Source organism: Jaculus jaculus, chromosome 8 (assembly GCF_020740685.1).
Source record: "Jaculus jaculus isolate mJacJac1 chromosome 8, mJacJac1.mat.Y.cur, whole genome shotgun sequence".
Lineage (NCBI taxonomy): Eukaryota > Metazoa > Chordata > Mammalia > Rodentia > Dipodidae > Jaculus > Jaculus jaculus.
The window spans coordinates 102,074,731-102,088,190 of NC_059109.1; the positions used below are offsets into that span (position 1 = coordinate 102,074,731).

General features: G+C 43.9%; 1 protein-coding gene across 2 annotated transcripts in view; it reads left to right on the forward strand.

Moving 5' to 3' along the window:
• Positions 1 to 49: 49 nt before the first annotated feature.
• Positions 50 to 13,460, forward strand: part of Cfap61 (cilia and flagella associated protein 61) — a 330,508-nt gene continuing 317,097 nt past the window's right edge. Inside the window, exons 1-2 of one of the 2 annotated variants that reach the window (XM_045156198.1) lie at positions 50 to 126; positions 13,026 to 13,175. In XM_045156198.1, the coding sequence (XP_045012133.1) occupies positions 13,033 to 13,175 (143 nt within the window). In that variant the 5' untranslated portion in view covers positions 50 to 126; positions 13,026 to 13,032. Of the gene's footprint in view, positions 127 to 384; positions 456 to 13,025; positions 13,176 to 13,460 lie in introns of those variants that run through there. The other variant, XM_045156199.1, reaches the window with a different exon arrangement.

Consider the following 13,460-nt stretch of genomic DNA (forward strand, 5'->3'; position numbering starts at 1 on the left):
AACTCGCGAGGTGACCTTTGGCCGCTGCCCGCGCCGCGACGGAAGCCGCGTCGTTTCCGTGGCAACCAACTGCGCGTCCTCTGGGTAGAGGAGCGGGCCGAGCGGCGTCGGCCAGTCGAGGGCGAGGTGGGTGGCGCCGCCTGGCTTCCCCGTCAGGGACGCGAGGCTGGGTCCCCGAGTGCCAAGCGCGCATCCCTGGCCCCGGCTCCGGAGATGGGCGGAGTCGTTGGCTGTGGCACCCGGCGAGGGGCGTAGGGGCTGGGCTGGGGTCTGGAAGCTCGCGGGTGGCGGGCTATGGAACCATCATCCCCAACGTGCCAGGCGGGCCAGCGCACTCCCGCGCCGCCGTCGCCCCTTTGCATGCTAGGCCTTGTAGTCTTCCATCTTCCCTAGGAAAGGGACCAGAGGATGATCTCTGAAGGCTGGAATTTTGAATAACACGACTCATCCCTGAGGTAGGGTCTCACTCTAGCCCAGGATGTCCTGGAATTCACCATGTAGTGTCAGTGTGGCCTCGAATTCTCGGAGATCTTCCTACCTCTGCCTCCCAAGTGCTGGGATTAAAGGCATGCGCCACCACGCCCAGCTACAAGACTCATTTTTAACTTTTTATTTTTACAGACAGCTTCCATAAATGTAGACTATATACCTTGATCATAATTTCCTCCCATTACCCTCTCTTCCCCCTCTCCAACCCCTCCCCCCCGAAATCCCATCTTCTAACTAACTAGTCTCTACAAGAGGTATTTAAAAAGGCAGATGTTAGGAAAAGTGAAAATAAATGAGAGTAACAAATCACCCGGCCTTGTGGTCATGAAGTGGTGTGAAAATTTTTATTTTATTCTTCACTTAAATTTTCTTATCCTCAGTGCCCTCAACTATATAAGGTAGAAAACACCTATTTCCTTAGGATTAAAGAATTCTATGCTAAATACTCAGTGGCATTATACTGTATATATTATATTATATTACATTATATTATATTTATTATATACTGTATATGTGTGTGTATACATACATGTATATATATGTATGTAGTGTTAGTATGGTAGAGTAGCGTAAACAACTGCTTAACAGAACTTGTGAGCCTAAGGGGTGAGGGGATGCTCATGGGTCGAAATCAGAAGACAGTCTGGGGTGCCAGTCCTGGGCTTTGACCTTGGTTTACTGCTATTGAACACTAAGCCTACCTGCCTCACTAGTTTTAGGATTCCCCTGGCACCACCGACCTGCTGGGATTACAGAGGCTACTTGCTTATGGGCTTTCTGTGGGTTCTGGGAATCCAAACTCTGGTGGATAAGTTTGTGAAGCAACTGGTTTTATACCCTCTTTTTTGTTTGTTGTTTGAGGTAGGGTCTCACTCTGGCCCGGGCTGACCTGCAATTAACTATGTAGTCTCAGGGTGGTCTTGAACTCACTGCAGTCCTCCTACCTCTGCCTCCCGAGTGCTGGGATTAATAGCATGCACCACCACACCCGGCTCAGTTTTATACACTTTTAAGTTTCCCCAAGCTCAATTCTTTTTATCTTTTTGGGAATTTTTTTTTTTTTTTATGAGAGAGAGAGAGAGAGGGAGGGGGAGAGAGAGGGAGGGTGTGGGAGAGAGGGAGGATGAGAATGGGCAGACCAGGGCCTCTAGCCACTGCAAATGAACTCTGGATGCATACGCCACTTTGTGCATCTGGCTTACATGGGTTCTGGGGAGTCAGACCTAGGTCCTTAGGTTTCTCAGGCAAGTGCTTCTATTAAAGGAATATCATATATTTAATGTTTCTGACATATTAGTTTAAGTTGAGTATAATCAATTTATCTATGAGAAATGTAAACATGCCTAGGACTTTCAGTGAAGCAATAGATGTTGCACTTCCCTCCTCTGAAATTGTAGCAGGGGAGATTCCTCTGATGGTAGCTAATAAGAATTCCGTGACTCCAAGCCTGACCGACAATATGTAACTATCTTATCTTGGGAGACAACTGCCTGTACTTAATCTTATTGGATGAGTAGCTTCCATATTTTTTAATGGCTTGATCATTAATTAAGAGTGTTTTCACTGTTACAAGACTCTTGGTATTTGGGAAAAATACATATGTATCTAGCAATATCACATCTGTCATCTTTTTGAAGGAAATTTTGTGATCATTACCTTTTTGCCACCTGTGCTTGTTTTGGTAGCTGCATGTGTACCTTGCTTTCCTGTAACCCCTCCTTTGCATGCTACTCCATTCTAATAATTGTGGTCCTCCTTAGAGTGTGTTCCTAGTTCTTTCATGCAAATGCTTTGGATGGTAATAATTATTTTGATTTCATCTTGATTTTTTATGATTGTTTAGTTAGGTATAGAAGTTAATGATTTTTTTGTACTTAAAAATGTTATTCTAGATAATATTTTGGGCTGATAATTATAACCCATCAGTATAATTCAGTTCACTTCCTAGTTTTTGTATGACTTTGAGCTAAGGATATATACATATTTTTACACTTTAAAGCTTTGAAAAACTTTAAAAGAATGTGACACAATACATGAAAATGTTTTGAATGTCAAATTTTAGTGTGTGTAAGAAACATCTTATTGGGATAGAGACGTGTTCATTCATGTCCATGTTGTCTCTGTTTGGAACTGTGCTACACAGTGTGCCTCTGCATCCAGAGCAGGGGCTGCCAGAGCCTAGAATACCTACTCGGCCCTTCACAGAAGTTGTTTCCCATCCCCTGACATAAGCTTGTATTCTTGCTGTTGAAAAATATTCTTTCATGGACATTCTTTTGTTTTATATTTTTGCTTTAATATTTTCTCTTTGTGTTTGAGGTTTAGGATATATTTTTCTGCTCAAAATTAAAGATTTGGGCTGGATAGATTACTCAGTGGTTAAGGTATTTGTCTGCAAAACCTAATGACCTGAGTTCAATTCCCCAGTACCCATGTAAAGCCAGATGCATGAAGTGGCACGTATGTCTGTAGTTTTTTCTAGAGGCTAGAAGCCCTGGCATGCCTATTCTCTCTGTCTCTTATTTCTCTCTGCTTGCCTGCCTGCTCGCTCACTTGCTCACTCGCTCTCTTTCTTTCTTTTTTTTCTTTTCGAGGTGGGGGTCTCACTTTGGCCCAGGCTGACCATTCACCATGTAGTTTCAGGGTGGCCTCGAACTCACGGTGATCCTCCTACCTCTGCTTCCCGAGTGCTGGGATTAAAGGCGTGTGCCACCACACCTGGCTTCTCTCTGCTTTCAAATAAATAAAAATATTAAAAAAAATAGAAAAACTGAAGATATACATTGTTGCAGTCCGGTTCACATTGCTGGTAGAAATCACCCAACCAAGAGTAGCTTCTGGGAAAAAGAGGTTTATTTTGGCTTACAGGATCGAGGGGAAGCTTCACGATGGCAGGGGAAAGTGATGGCATGAGCAGAGGGTGGACATCACCCCCTGGCCAACATAAGATGGACAACAGCAACAGAAAGGTGTGCCAAACACTGGCATGGGGAAACTGGCTATAAGCCCTTAAGCCCGCCCCCAACAATACACTCCCTCCAGGAGGCATTAATTCCCAAATATCCATCAGCTGGGGAGCTAGCATTCACATCACCTAAGTTTATGGGGGACACCTGAATTGAGCCACCACATACATCTTTATCAATTCCAAAAATTTCTTGCCATTATTTTCAGATATTCCCTATAAGATCCCTGTAAGTTGAACGTTTTCAATCTTACATGTTTCTTATCTCATTTTATACTTTAATTCCACTTCCTTTTTAGATAATTTGCTCATAAATGCCTTTCAGTTTATTTTTTTCTCTTCAACCTTATTTGATTTTATCCATACAATTAGTTTAAATGTTGAAAGTTGTATTTTCCACTTTAAATTTCTGGTTTTCTTTTCATTTCTCTCTCTTTCTCTTTCTCTTTCTCTTTCTCTCTCTTTCTCTCTCTCTCTCTCTCTCTCTGTGTGTGTGTGTGTGTGTGTGTGTGTGTGCGCATGTGTGTGTGTGTGAGAGAGAGAGAGAGAGTCAGACAGACAGAACAGGGGTGTAGTGGTCAGAGGATATTTTCAGGTGTTGGTTCTCACCTTCCATCTCACCTGAGGTATAGTTTCTTATGGCTCATTGTTCACTGCTTTGTTCACCAGGCTGGCTGATTAGTAAGCTTGTGGAAGATTCTCTTGTCTCTTTCACCCATCTTATCTCCTGCCTCTGCCTTTCATCTTATCATCAGCCTAATGGATTATAGAAGTCCACCACAGCTTCCAGATTTTAGGTGGAATCTAGAGTTCTAAATTCAGTTGTCCCTGCTTGTTCGGAAAATGCTTTATCCATTGAGCCATTACCCTAGCCTCCTATTCTTTCTTTCTTTTAAATAGCTACCTATTTTCTCTTGTGATTTATATCTTTATATATTTCTAATAATTATAAGCAGGGCTGGAGAGATAGCTTAGCTGTTAAGGCATTTGCCTGCAAAGCCAAAGGACCACGGTTCTATTCCCCAGTACTAGTGTAAGCCAGATACACAAGGTGGTACATGTGCCTGGAGTTCATTTGCAGTGGCTGGAGGCCCTGATGTGCCCATTCTATCTCTGCATCTTTCTCTCAAATGAAAAACGAAAAAGAATTATAAGCATGCCTAATTGACAGTCTCTTTTAGTATCAGTTACCTAAAATTCTTGCTGACCTCCATACTACGCAGGGATTGTTTTGTTTTCCCTTTACTTGTTATGCTTACTTTGTCTTCCCTTCATCTTCCCTTCACCTTTCTCCCCCCTCTCCTTGTCTTCCCCTTCCCCTGTCCCTTCTCTTCCCCTCCCCCTCTTCCTTCAAACCCCCCACTCCCTTCTCTTCTCCTCCCTCTCCCTTCTCTTCCCCTTCTTCTCTCCAACCCCTTCTCTTCCCTTCCCCCCTCCCTCCTCTTCCCCTTCCCCTCCCCTGCTCCCTTCTCTTCCCCTCCCCTTCTCCATCTCTTCTCCTTCCCCTCTCCTTCTTCCTTCTCTTCCCTTTCCCCTCCCCTGCTCCCTTCTCTTCTCCCCTTCCACTCCCTCTCTCTACTCTTCCCCTCTCCCTTCTCCTCCCCCCTCCCTTCTCTTATCCTGCCACTCTCCCTTCTCTTCCCCTTACCCTCCCTCTCCCTCCACTTCCCCTCTCCTCCTCCTTCTCTTCCCCTTCCTCTCCCCCTCTTCTTTCTCTTCCCCTCCCCATCTCCCTACACTTCCCCTCCCCTTCTCTTTCCCTTCCTGTCCCCCTCTCCCTTCTCTGCTCCCCTTTCCCTCTCCCATCTCTTCTCCCCTTCCCCTCTCCCATCTCTTCTCCCCTCTCCCTTCTCTTCCCCTTTCCCCTCTCCCTTCTCTTCCCCTTCCCTTTCCCCTCCCCTCTCCCTTTACTTCCCCTTCCTCTCCCTCTTCTCCCCTCCCTTCTCCCCTTCCCTTCTCCTTCCCCTCTCCCTTCTCTGCTCCCTTCCCTTCCCCTCTCCCTTCTCTGCTCCCTTCCCTTCCCCTCTCCCTTCTCTGCTCCCTTCCCTTCCCCTCTCCCTTCTCTGCTCCCTTCTCCTCCCCCTCCCCTCCCCTCCCCTTCCCTTCTCTTCCCCTCCCCTTCCCCTCCCTTCCCTCTCCCTTCCCTTCCCCTTCCCCTCCCCTTCTCTTCCCCTTTCCCTCCCCTTCTTTTCCCCTTCCCCTCCCCTTCTCTTCCCCTCCCCCTCTCTTTCCCTCTCCCTCCCCCCACTCCCTTCTCTCCCCCTCCCCTCCCCCACTCTCTTCTCTCCCCCTCCCCTCCCCCCTCCCCCCACTCCCTTCACTCCCACTCCCCCTCCCCTCCCTCCACTCCCTTCTCTCCCCCTCCCCTCCCCTCCCCCACTCCCTTCTCTCCCCCTCCCCTCCCCTCCCCCACTCCCTTCTCTCCCCCTCCCCTCCCCTCCCCCACTCCCTTCTCTCCCCCTCCTCCTCCCCTACTCCCTTCAATTCCCCTCCCCCTTCTCTTCCCCTCCTTTCTTTTCCCCTCCCCCTCTCCCTTCTCTTCCCCTTCCTTTTCCCCTCCCCTACCTTGCTTCCTCTCTCTTCTCTTCTTCCTCTCACACTCTCCCTTCTCTTCCCTTTCCTTCCCCCTTTTTTTTTTCTTTCAATATCCTTTACTTTCTCATTGCTGGCATTAAATACTGGACCAGAAGAAATTAAGATGGCTAACCCACAATGATCTAGAGTTTGGACTTCCTTAGAAGTATTTTTGCTTGTTTCTATGTAGAGCAGAGCTTCTTTGTCACTTCCTTGCAGTGGTACATATAATTTTTCTAGATTCCCCACACTCACAGAAGGGCTTAACCTTCCAAAGTCCATACTAGAAGCATCATTTTACTCCAAATCTCTGTTTAGACTGAGTTCCATGCTAGATCGAGTTCCATGCTAAGCTGATGGAGTATAAAAGTAGATCAGATCTGAGCACTTCCTGAGTCACTGCTCACAATGACATTGGCATCTAAGTAGTTGCAGTCCGGTTTGCATTGCTGGTAGAAATCACCTAACCAAGAGCAGCTTATGGGAAAAAGAGATTTATTTTGGCTTATTTTGGCATTCAGTCTGACTTTAAAAGTCCCATAGTTTTTATCAATCCCAATGATGTTCAAACATCCCATAGTCCAAGCTCTTTTAACTGAGCCATAATACCAAAAAATAACCTCAAAAAATCCATAATGGCACAGAATAAATATTCGCACTGCAATAGATGGCATTGGGCATAGCAAAGAAACATTCAACCAATACAATATTTAAAACAACCAGAGCAAACATCAAACTCTGTAGCTTCAAGTCCAGCAACTCTAGCCAGTGACAAATCTTTAAGTCCGATAATTCTAACCAGCAACAAGTCTCTGCAATTCCAATTCCACCCCTCCAGCTAGGCTGCTCACAGTCCTCCACTGCAAGCCACAGTTCATCCTCATGGCCCCATTGGGTCTCTGTGCAGGCAACCAGCAAACCTGCTTCTCACTGCCCATGGCCATTTCCAAAAACAAGACCGTGTTGCAAACTCAATGACCCTCTTTCCAGCATTTCTTATACTCCATGATACCAGGTAGGGTGCCAATCTGTTAATCCAGGGGGTAATAAAGCAGACTTTGAGGAACAGGACACTCCTTGAGCACTCAGGCCCTTTCAAAAGAGTCTACATTCTTCCTGTTGCCCCAGCACAGGTCAGCTAGCCCGGTCTCAAAGGTTGTAATCTTTCAGTTGCAGCTGAATGGGCAACAGTTCACCCAAAGATTTTTCTTTCTGTGCCATATCCCTCTGCACACACCAGTTCATTTCTACACAAAGCAACCCTGCACAACTTTTCAGGACACAGGCATAACAGCAAGCTTTTCACACAAACTGCTAGCCCAGTCCAAGCAAAGCTCTTTCTTACCCTCATAAGCCAAACCTCACAGTCCATAGTTCTTATTGCATTCAGGTCTTGCAGCTCAGACCAGAACAGTCCATCAAGCTGTACTTACAGCATTGCAAGGCATCTCTTAGGCCAAGGTTTCAAATCCTCCCACATTCCTCGTGAAAATCAGCTCCAAAAGGCCAAAGCCACACAGTCAGGTGTCTAGCAGCAATCCCACTCTTCGGTACCACTTTACTGTTGCAGTCCAGTTCACATTGCTGGTAGAAATCACCCAACCAAGAGCAGCTTATGGGAAAAAGAGATTTATTTTGGCTTACAGGCTTGAGGGGAAGCTCCACGATGGCAGGGGAAAACAATGGCATGAGCAGAGGATGGACATCACCCCCTGGCCAACATAAGGTAGACCACAGCAACAGGAGGGCTTGCCAAACATTGGCATAGGGAAACTGGCTTTAACACCCACAAGCCCACCCCCAACAATACACTCCCTCCAGGAGTCGTTAATTCCCAAATCTCCATCAGCTGGGAACCTAGCATTCAGAACACCTAAGTTTATGGGGGACACCTGAATCAAACCACCACATAATTAGATTTTCCTTGTTCTTTTCTTTTTTTTCTTTAAATAGTTTATTTTTTATTTGTTAGAGAGAGAGAGGGAGAGAGAGAGGAAGGAAAAAAGAATGGGTGCAACTAGGCTTCCAGCCACTGCAAACCATCTCCAGGCACATGTGTCACCTGGTGCCTCTGACTTACATGTGTCCTGGGGAATTGAACCTAGGTCCTTTGGCTTTGCAGGCAAGTGCCTTAACCACTAAGCCATATCTGTAGCCCATTTTTTCTTTTTAAATTCATGACTCTAAGTATACTTTCTTATTATATTCAAATTTTTGTATATTTGTAGCATTAGCTCATGATTTAATATTTCACAAAGTTGTCTCATTCTCACTTTGTGTGCACGTTCACATCAAAACCAGGAATGACAGTATAGCTAGCTTCAACAGGGATCATCATTAAAGTCTATTTCTACCCAGTTAAGGGACAGGATAAAATTTATAAATTTGAAAATGTGATAGCTCCACTAATCTCATCACAAGGGCTTTTTGAACATTTAATCACTTAAATAGCTAGACAGATATTGACTACTTCCTTTGAAACCAGACTGTCATTCTAGTGCTTGCTAATGCTTCTCCTATATTTGTTTATTTATTTGGGGAGAGAGCGAGAGTGAGTGAGTGCATGAGGCATTCCAGGATCTGTAGCCACTATAAATGAACTCCACATGCATGTGCCCTCTTATGCATCTGGTTTACATGGGCACTGGGGAATTGAATCTAGGTCTTTAGGCTTCACAGGCAAGTGCCTAACCACTAAGCAATCTCTCCAACCCTTCTCCCATGGTTGTAATGAGAAAGGCTTTTGAAGTGAGATATCCACCTGTGCTTATTTTCCTAATGGACTATGTTCCCATCCCACCAAGGATAGCACATGTTTATATGTAAGCCCATAAAATAGAAAATTCTGTTTGAAAGTACAATATGCCAGTCCAAAAAGAGATTATTTGGATGGGATCAAAGGTATGAAAAGAGGATTTCAAAGCCAGCATAGTGGTGTATGCCTTTAGTCCTAGCACTGGAGAGGCAGAGACAGGAGGAATGCCGTGAGTCCCAGGCCATCCTGAGGCTACATAGTGAATTCCAGATCAGCCTGGGCTAGAGCAAGACTCTACCTCAAAAAAAAAAAAAAAAAAAAAAAAAAAGGATTTCAGGTGATAAGTTCTGCCAATGAATAGTGGTTACGGCTGACCAGTAGTGTCAGTAACCACTGAAACATACACTTAAAATGGCTAAAATGGTAATTTTTAAAACTTTTTAAAAATGAGGGCTGGAGAAATGGCTTAGTACTTAAGGCACTTGTCTTTGAAACCTAAGTACCCAGGTTCACATCTCCAGTACCCACATAAAGCCAGATGCACAACGGGGCGAATGCATCTGCAATTCATTTGCAGTGGCCCAAGGTCCTGGTGTGCCCATTCTTTCTCTATCTGCCTCTTTCTCTCTAATAGTTAAATCATATATTTAAAAACACAACAAAACAAAAAATGGTAAATGTTATATTGTATATATTTTACCACAATAAAACCAGAATATATATGTAAAGCTGTGTGCTTTTCACAATGATGAAATATTAATTTATTGTAATTCTAAAAATAAAATTTAATAATGACAGCATTTAAACATAAAACCAACTTATATGGCTCCTGGCCTATAGAAAGCCATCTTAGAAAGGAATCCTTTCAGACTATTAGGATTTTACTGGAGTCTGGTTAAATGCATTATTTTATCTAGGAAGGAATATATCCACAACAAAGGGATTGATAGACCCTGTAGGCATCAACAGTATAGAGAAACCCAGGCAAACTGAGGTGCCAAGCAAGCATTGCTCATCTCTGTCTTCCTTAGCTTCATGCTTAGTGGAAGCTGTGAGCAGCTTCTGGATATCCACCATTTTGTATCCTGAGAATGTCTATTTATGCTCAATATTAAAACTGGTAATCATGGTTATTACGTACTGAGCACTTAGCCATGCATCACACACTGCTTTCACTGTTTGGCACACAATACTTCATTTATAAAACACTGAGCTCAGCATAATATATCCAGTTTACAGACGAGGAAACTGGCATACATACAAGCTAAGTAACTTGCCCTAGGTCACACAGCCAGGGAGTGACAACAGCTGCATTTCACAGCCTGCTCCATATTCCTTTGACACTTACCTGAACACCACCCACTGATATCTAGCCTTCCTATTCAGTTGATCTACAATGACAATACATGAAGGGCTTTGCCACAGCTTAATGAAATATGTCCTTTTTTTCTGTAGAGTATGAAAAAAATAGTAAATGTCTCAAGTTTTTGAGGCATTCCATAGATAAGATTTTTGTCTCTTGCAAAGTGAAGACTTACCAGTCTGATCCCACAGTTCTACCAGGCTACACCTGACTGAAGCTGAAGATGGCCTGAGCTCCCTAATTCATAGCAGGACTGTGTCACCAAGGCTATGCCACACAGACCACACAGCACATAGAGAAATTTTTCTCTACCACTCTGCTCTGTCCAAGGCAAAAACCAAGCTTACACTTAACCCATATGACTTGCTAACTTTCTGGAAACATCCAGACTGCTCTACTCTTAATTTTCTCATTGTAAAATGGGAAATTGTTCAGAAGTAGACAAATTCGCATGTTTGGATTCCTCTCAGTTTCTGTGAACTTGAGCAATATGGGGCTGTCCCCAAGGGCTAGGGTATGCTGATAAAATTTCTCTGTAAGCTTGTGGAGTTGGTTAAGGGTAGGGGATTACTGGCTGTTAACCTGATGTCTTTCCAGGTTCCCCTGATCATCCCATATTTTATACTTTTGCCACCTAAAGATTTGGGATTAAGAGCAGTCCAGCTGAAGTTTAATCTGAGCACCAAAACACAGTGAAGATGGGGGACTGTTATTCACAGACTCCACAGTGGGGAGTAGGAGAAGCTATGCTGGATAGAGATGCTAGGGTTCTATTTTTAATTCAAATATGTATACCTGAAGCAAATCACATTGCTTCTGGCATTTGATTTCCTTGCCTGAAGTCCAGCACTCTTCCAAGCCATCTCAGTATTTAAGTTCTTTGACATATCTGAACAACTATTAAGAAACAAATTATATACAAATATTATATACAAATTATATAAATATGTGTATATTATATAAGAAAAACCATAGTTTTAAAATTGGTAATGATGGTTGGTATATACTGAGCACTTAGCTGTGTGTCACACACTGCTTTCACTGTTTGGCTATTGTGGTGGTTTGATTCAGGTGTGCCCCATAAACTTAGGTGTTCTGAATGCTAGGTTCCCAGCTCTTGGAGATTTGGGAATTAATGCCTCCTGGAGGGAGTGTACTGTTGGAAGAGGGATTATGGGTGTTATAACTAGTTTCCCCTTGCCAGTGTTTGGCATACTCTCCGTTTCCTGTTGCCCACCTTATGTGGGCCAGGGGGTGATGTCCACCCTCTGCTCATGCACTCGTTTTCACTTGCCATCATGGAGCTTCTCCTTGAGCCTATAAGCCAAAATAAACCTCTTTTTGCCACAAGCTGCTCTTGGTTGGGTGATTTCTACCAGCAATGCGAACCTGACAGCAACAGCTATATAATTACATTTTTATGATGTTGAAAAATTGGAAGAGATAATTTTTGTCATAGTTATCTGTAGAGGAAGACTAGGGGTTACAATGAGAGCAACTCTGGACAGCCTTCCATGGTGCAAAAAATGTTCCATATTATTATCTGAGGCAAAAGAATGGTGAAAAATTAATTTCCTTATTATTTCTCAGCTCAGTAGTTCATATATGATACATAATTTTTCTCTAGGAAAAAATGAAGGAAGGTTAAGAAGGTGGGAAGAGGAAAGATAAATGGAAAAAAGGCAGACAATGAGAATCCATTTTGTGCCTGTCTATTGCTGTCAGCAGCACTTCTGATGGCATCTTTCTGGAACTTAGACTTTGCCCTCAGACAGTCTGCTCAGAAAGTGTGGGAAACCTAGGTTATACAATGAGAGCAGCTTTCTTTGTTATGGAACTTCTGGAAGTCATTGACATCACTGTGAAAAAATACCCAAGATAATGAAAATATAAAGAACAGTTTGTTTGGGCTCATGGTTCCAGAGGCTTCAGTCTGTGGCCACTTGGCCCTATTTTGGGCTTCTGTCAGCACAGTACATCATTGTGGGAGTGTGCAGTGGGAGAAGCTGCTCACCTCAGTGCCACAAAACAGCAATGGAGATAAGCATCCCCATTAAGAGACACTCTCATGGAACCAGTTCCCTCTCAAATACTCCATCACTTCCTAGTGGTGCCACAGGTTGGTGATTTGAACCCTTAACACATGAGCTTTTGCGAGAGACACTTCCAAAACATTGTAATAGGATGGTGATCCCTCAGAAAGGCTATTGTAAGAAGCATTTCCTATACTTATTTGACCATAGCCTTGTTTTATTTTTGTCTTGAACAATCTCTGATCTGCTATCCTTCAAAGCTTCAGTTTAGCAAACTCTATTTGGAATATGGGCAGCCACTGTCAGGCTTCCTCTCCCTCCCCTTTTTGGGATTTTTGAAGTAGGGTCTTGCTCTAGCCCAGGCTGACCTGGAATTCACTATGTAGTCTCAGGCTGGCTTCAAACTCACACAGCGATCCATCCTCCTATTTCAGCGTCCTGAGTGCAGGGATTAAAGTCGTGCATCACCATGCCCAGCTCTCTGCAACTCTTTATTCATATGATACAGTGGCTGGTTAAATATGACAGGACATTGAATCAGTAAATGAGTCTTTTTGAAGTTTAAAAATCCCATTGTTAGAATATTTTAAAGCAGTTTTGTTGAAAACAAAGAATACATTTGTAGGAAGTTCTAGACAGGCCAGTCCTCAGAAACCTCATTCTTTAGCAGGTTTGCTGTGGAAATTGTTGCCAACAACCCCAGGGGAACATGTGTCACAGTACTACTCCCACAGCCTGTTTATTCTGACCATATGGAAGTTGGATCATTGGTCAAACCTGTGAGTACTGTAACTAGCTTGTCATCTCAGATTAATAGTGGATTTTTTTCTCTTTCTTTTGGGACAGGGCAAACATGTCCATACTCACTTCCCCCAGAGGAAAAGTAGAAGTAGTGCACTGCCGAAGAACAGAATCACAGGATATTTACTGTATCAAAAACCTCATGAGAAAATTTACTCAGAAGCTGTTTGGGAGGCTTAATATCATCTATCTTTTGTAAGTACCTAGCTAAATAAGTTCATGACTGTTTTTGAAGTTTATCACAGGACTGGGAATGTACCTAGCATATACAAGACCCTGGATTCAATTCCTTATAAAACACACATGCGTGCTCACACAAAACCTAAGAATTTGGGCTGGAGAGATGGCTTAGCGGTTAAGCGCTTGCCTGTGAAGCCTAAGGACCCTGGTTCAAGGCTCGGTTCCCCAGGTCCCACGTTAGCCAGATGCACAAGGGGGCGCACGCGTCTGGAGTTTGTTTGCAGAGGCTGGAAGCCCTGG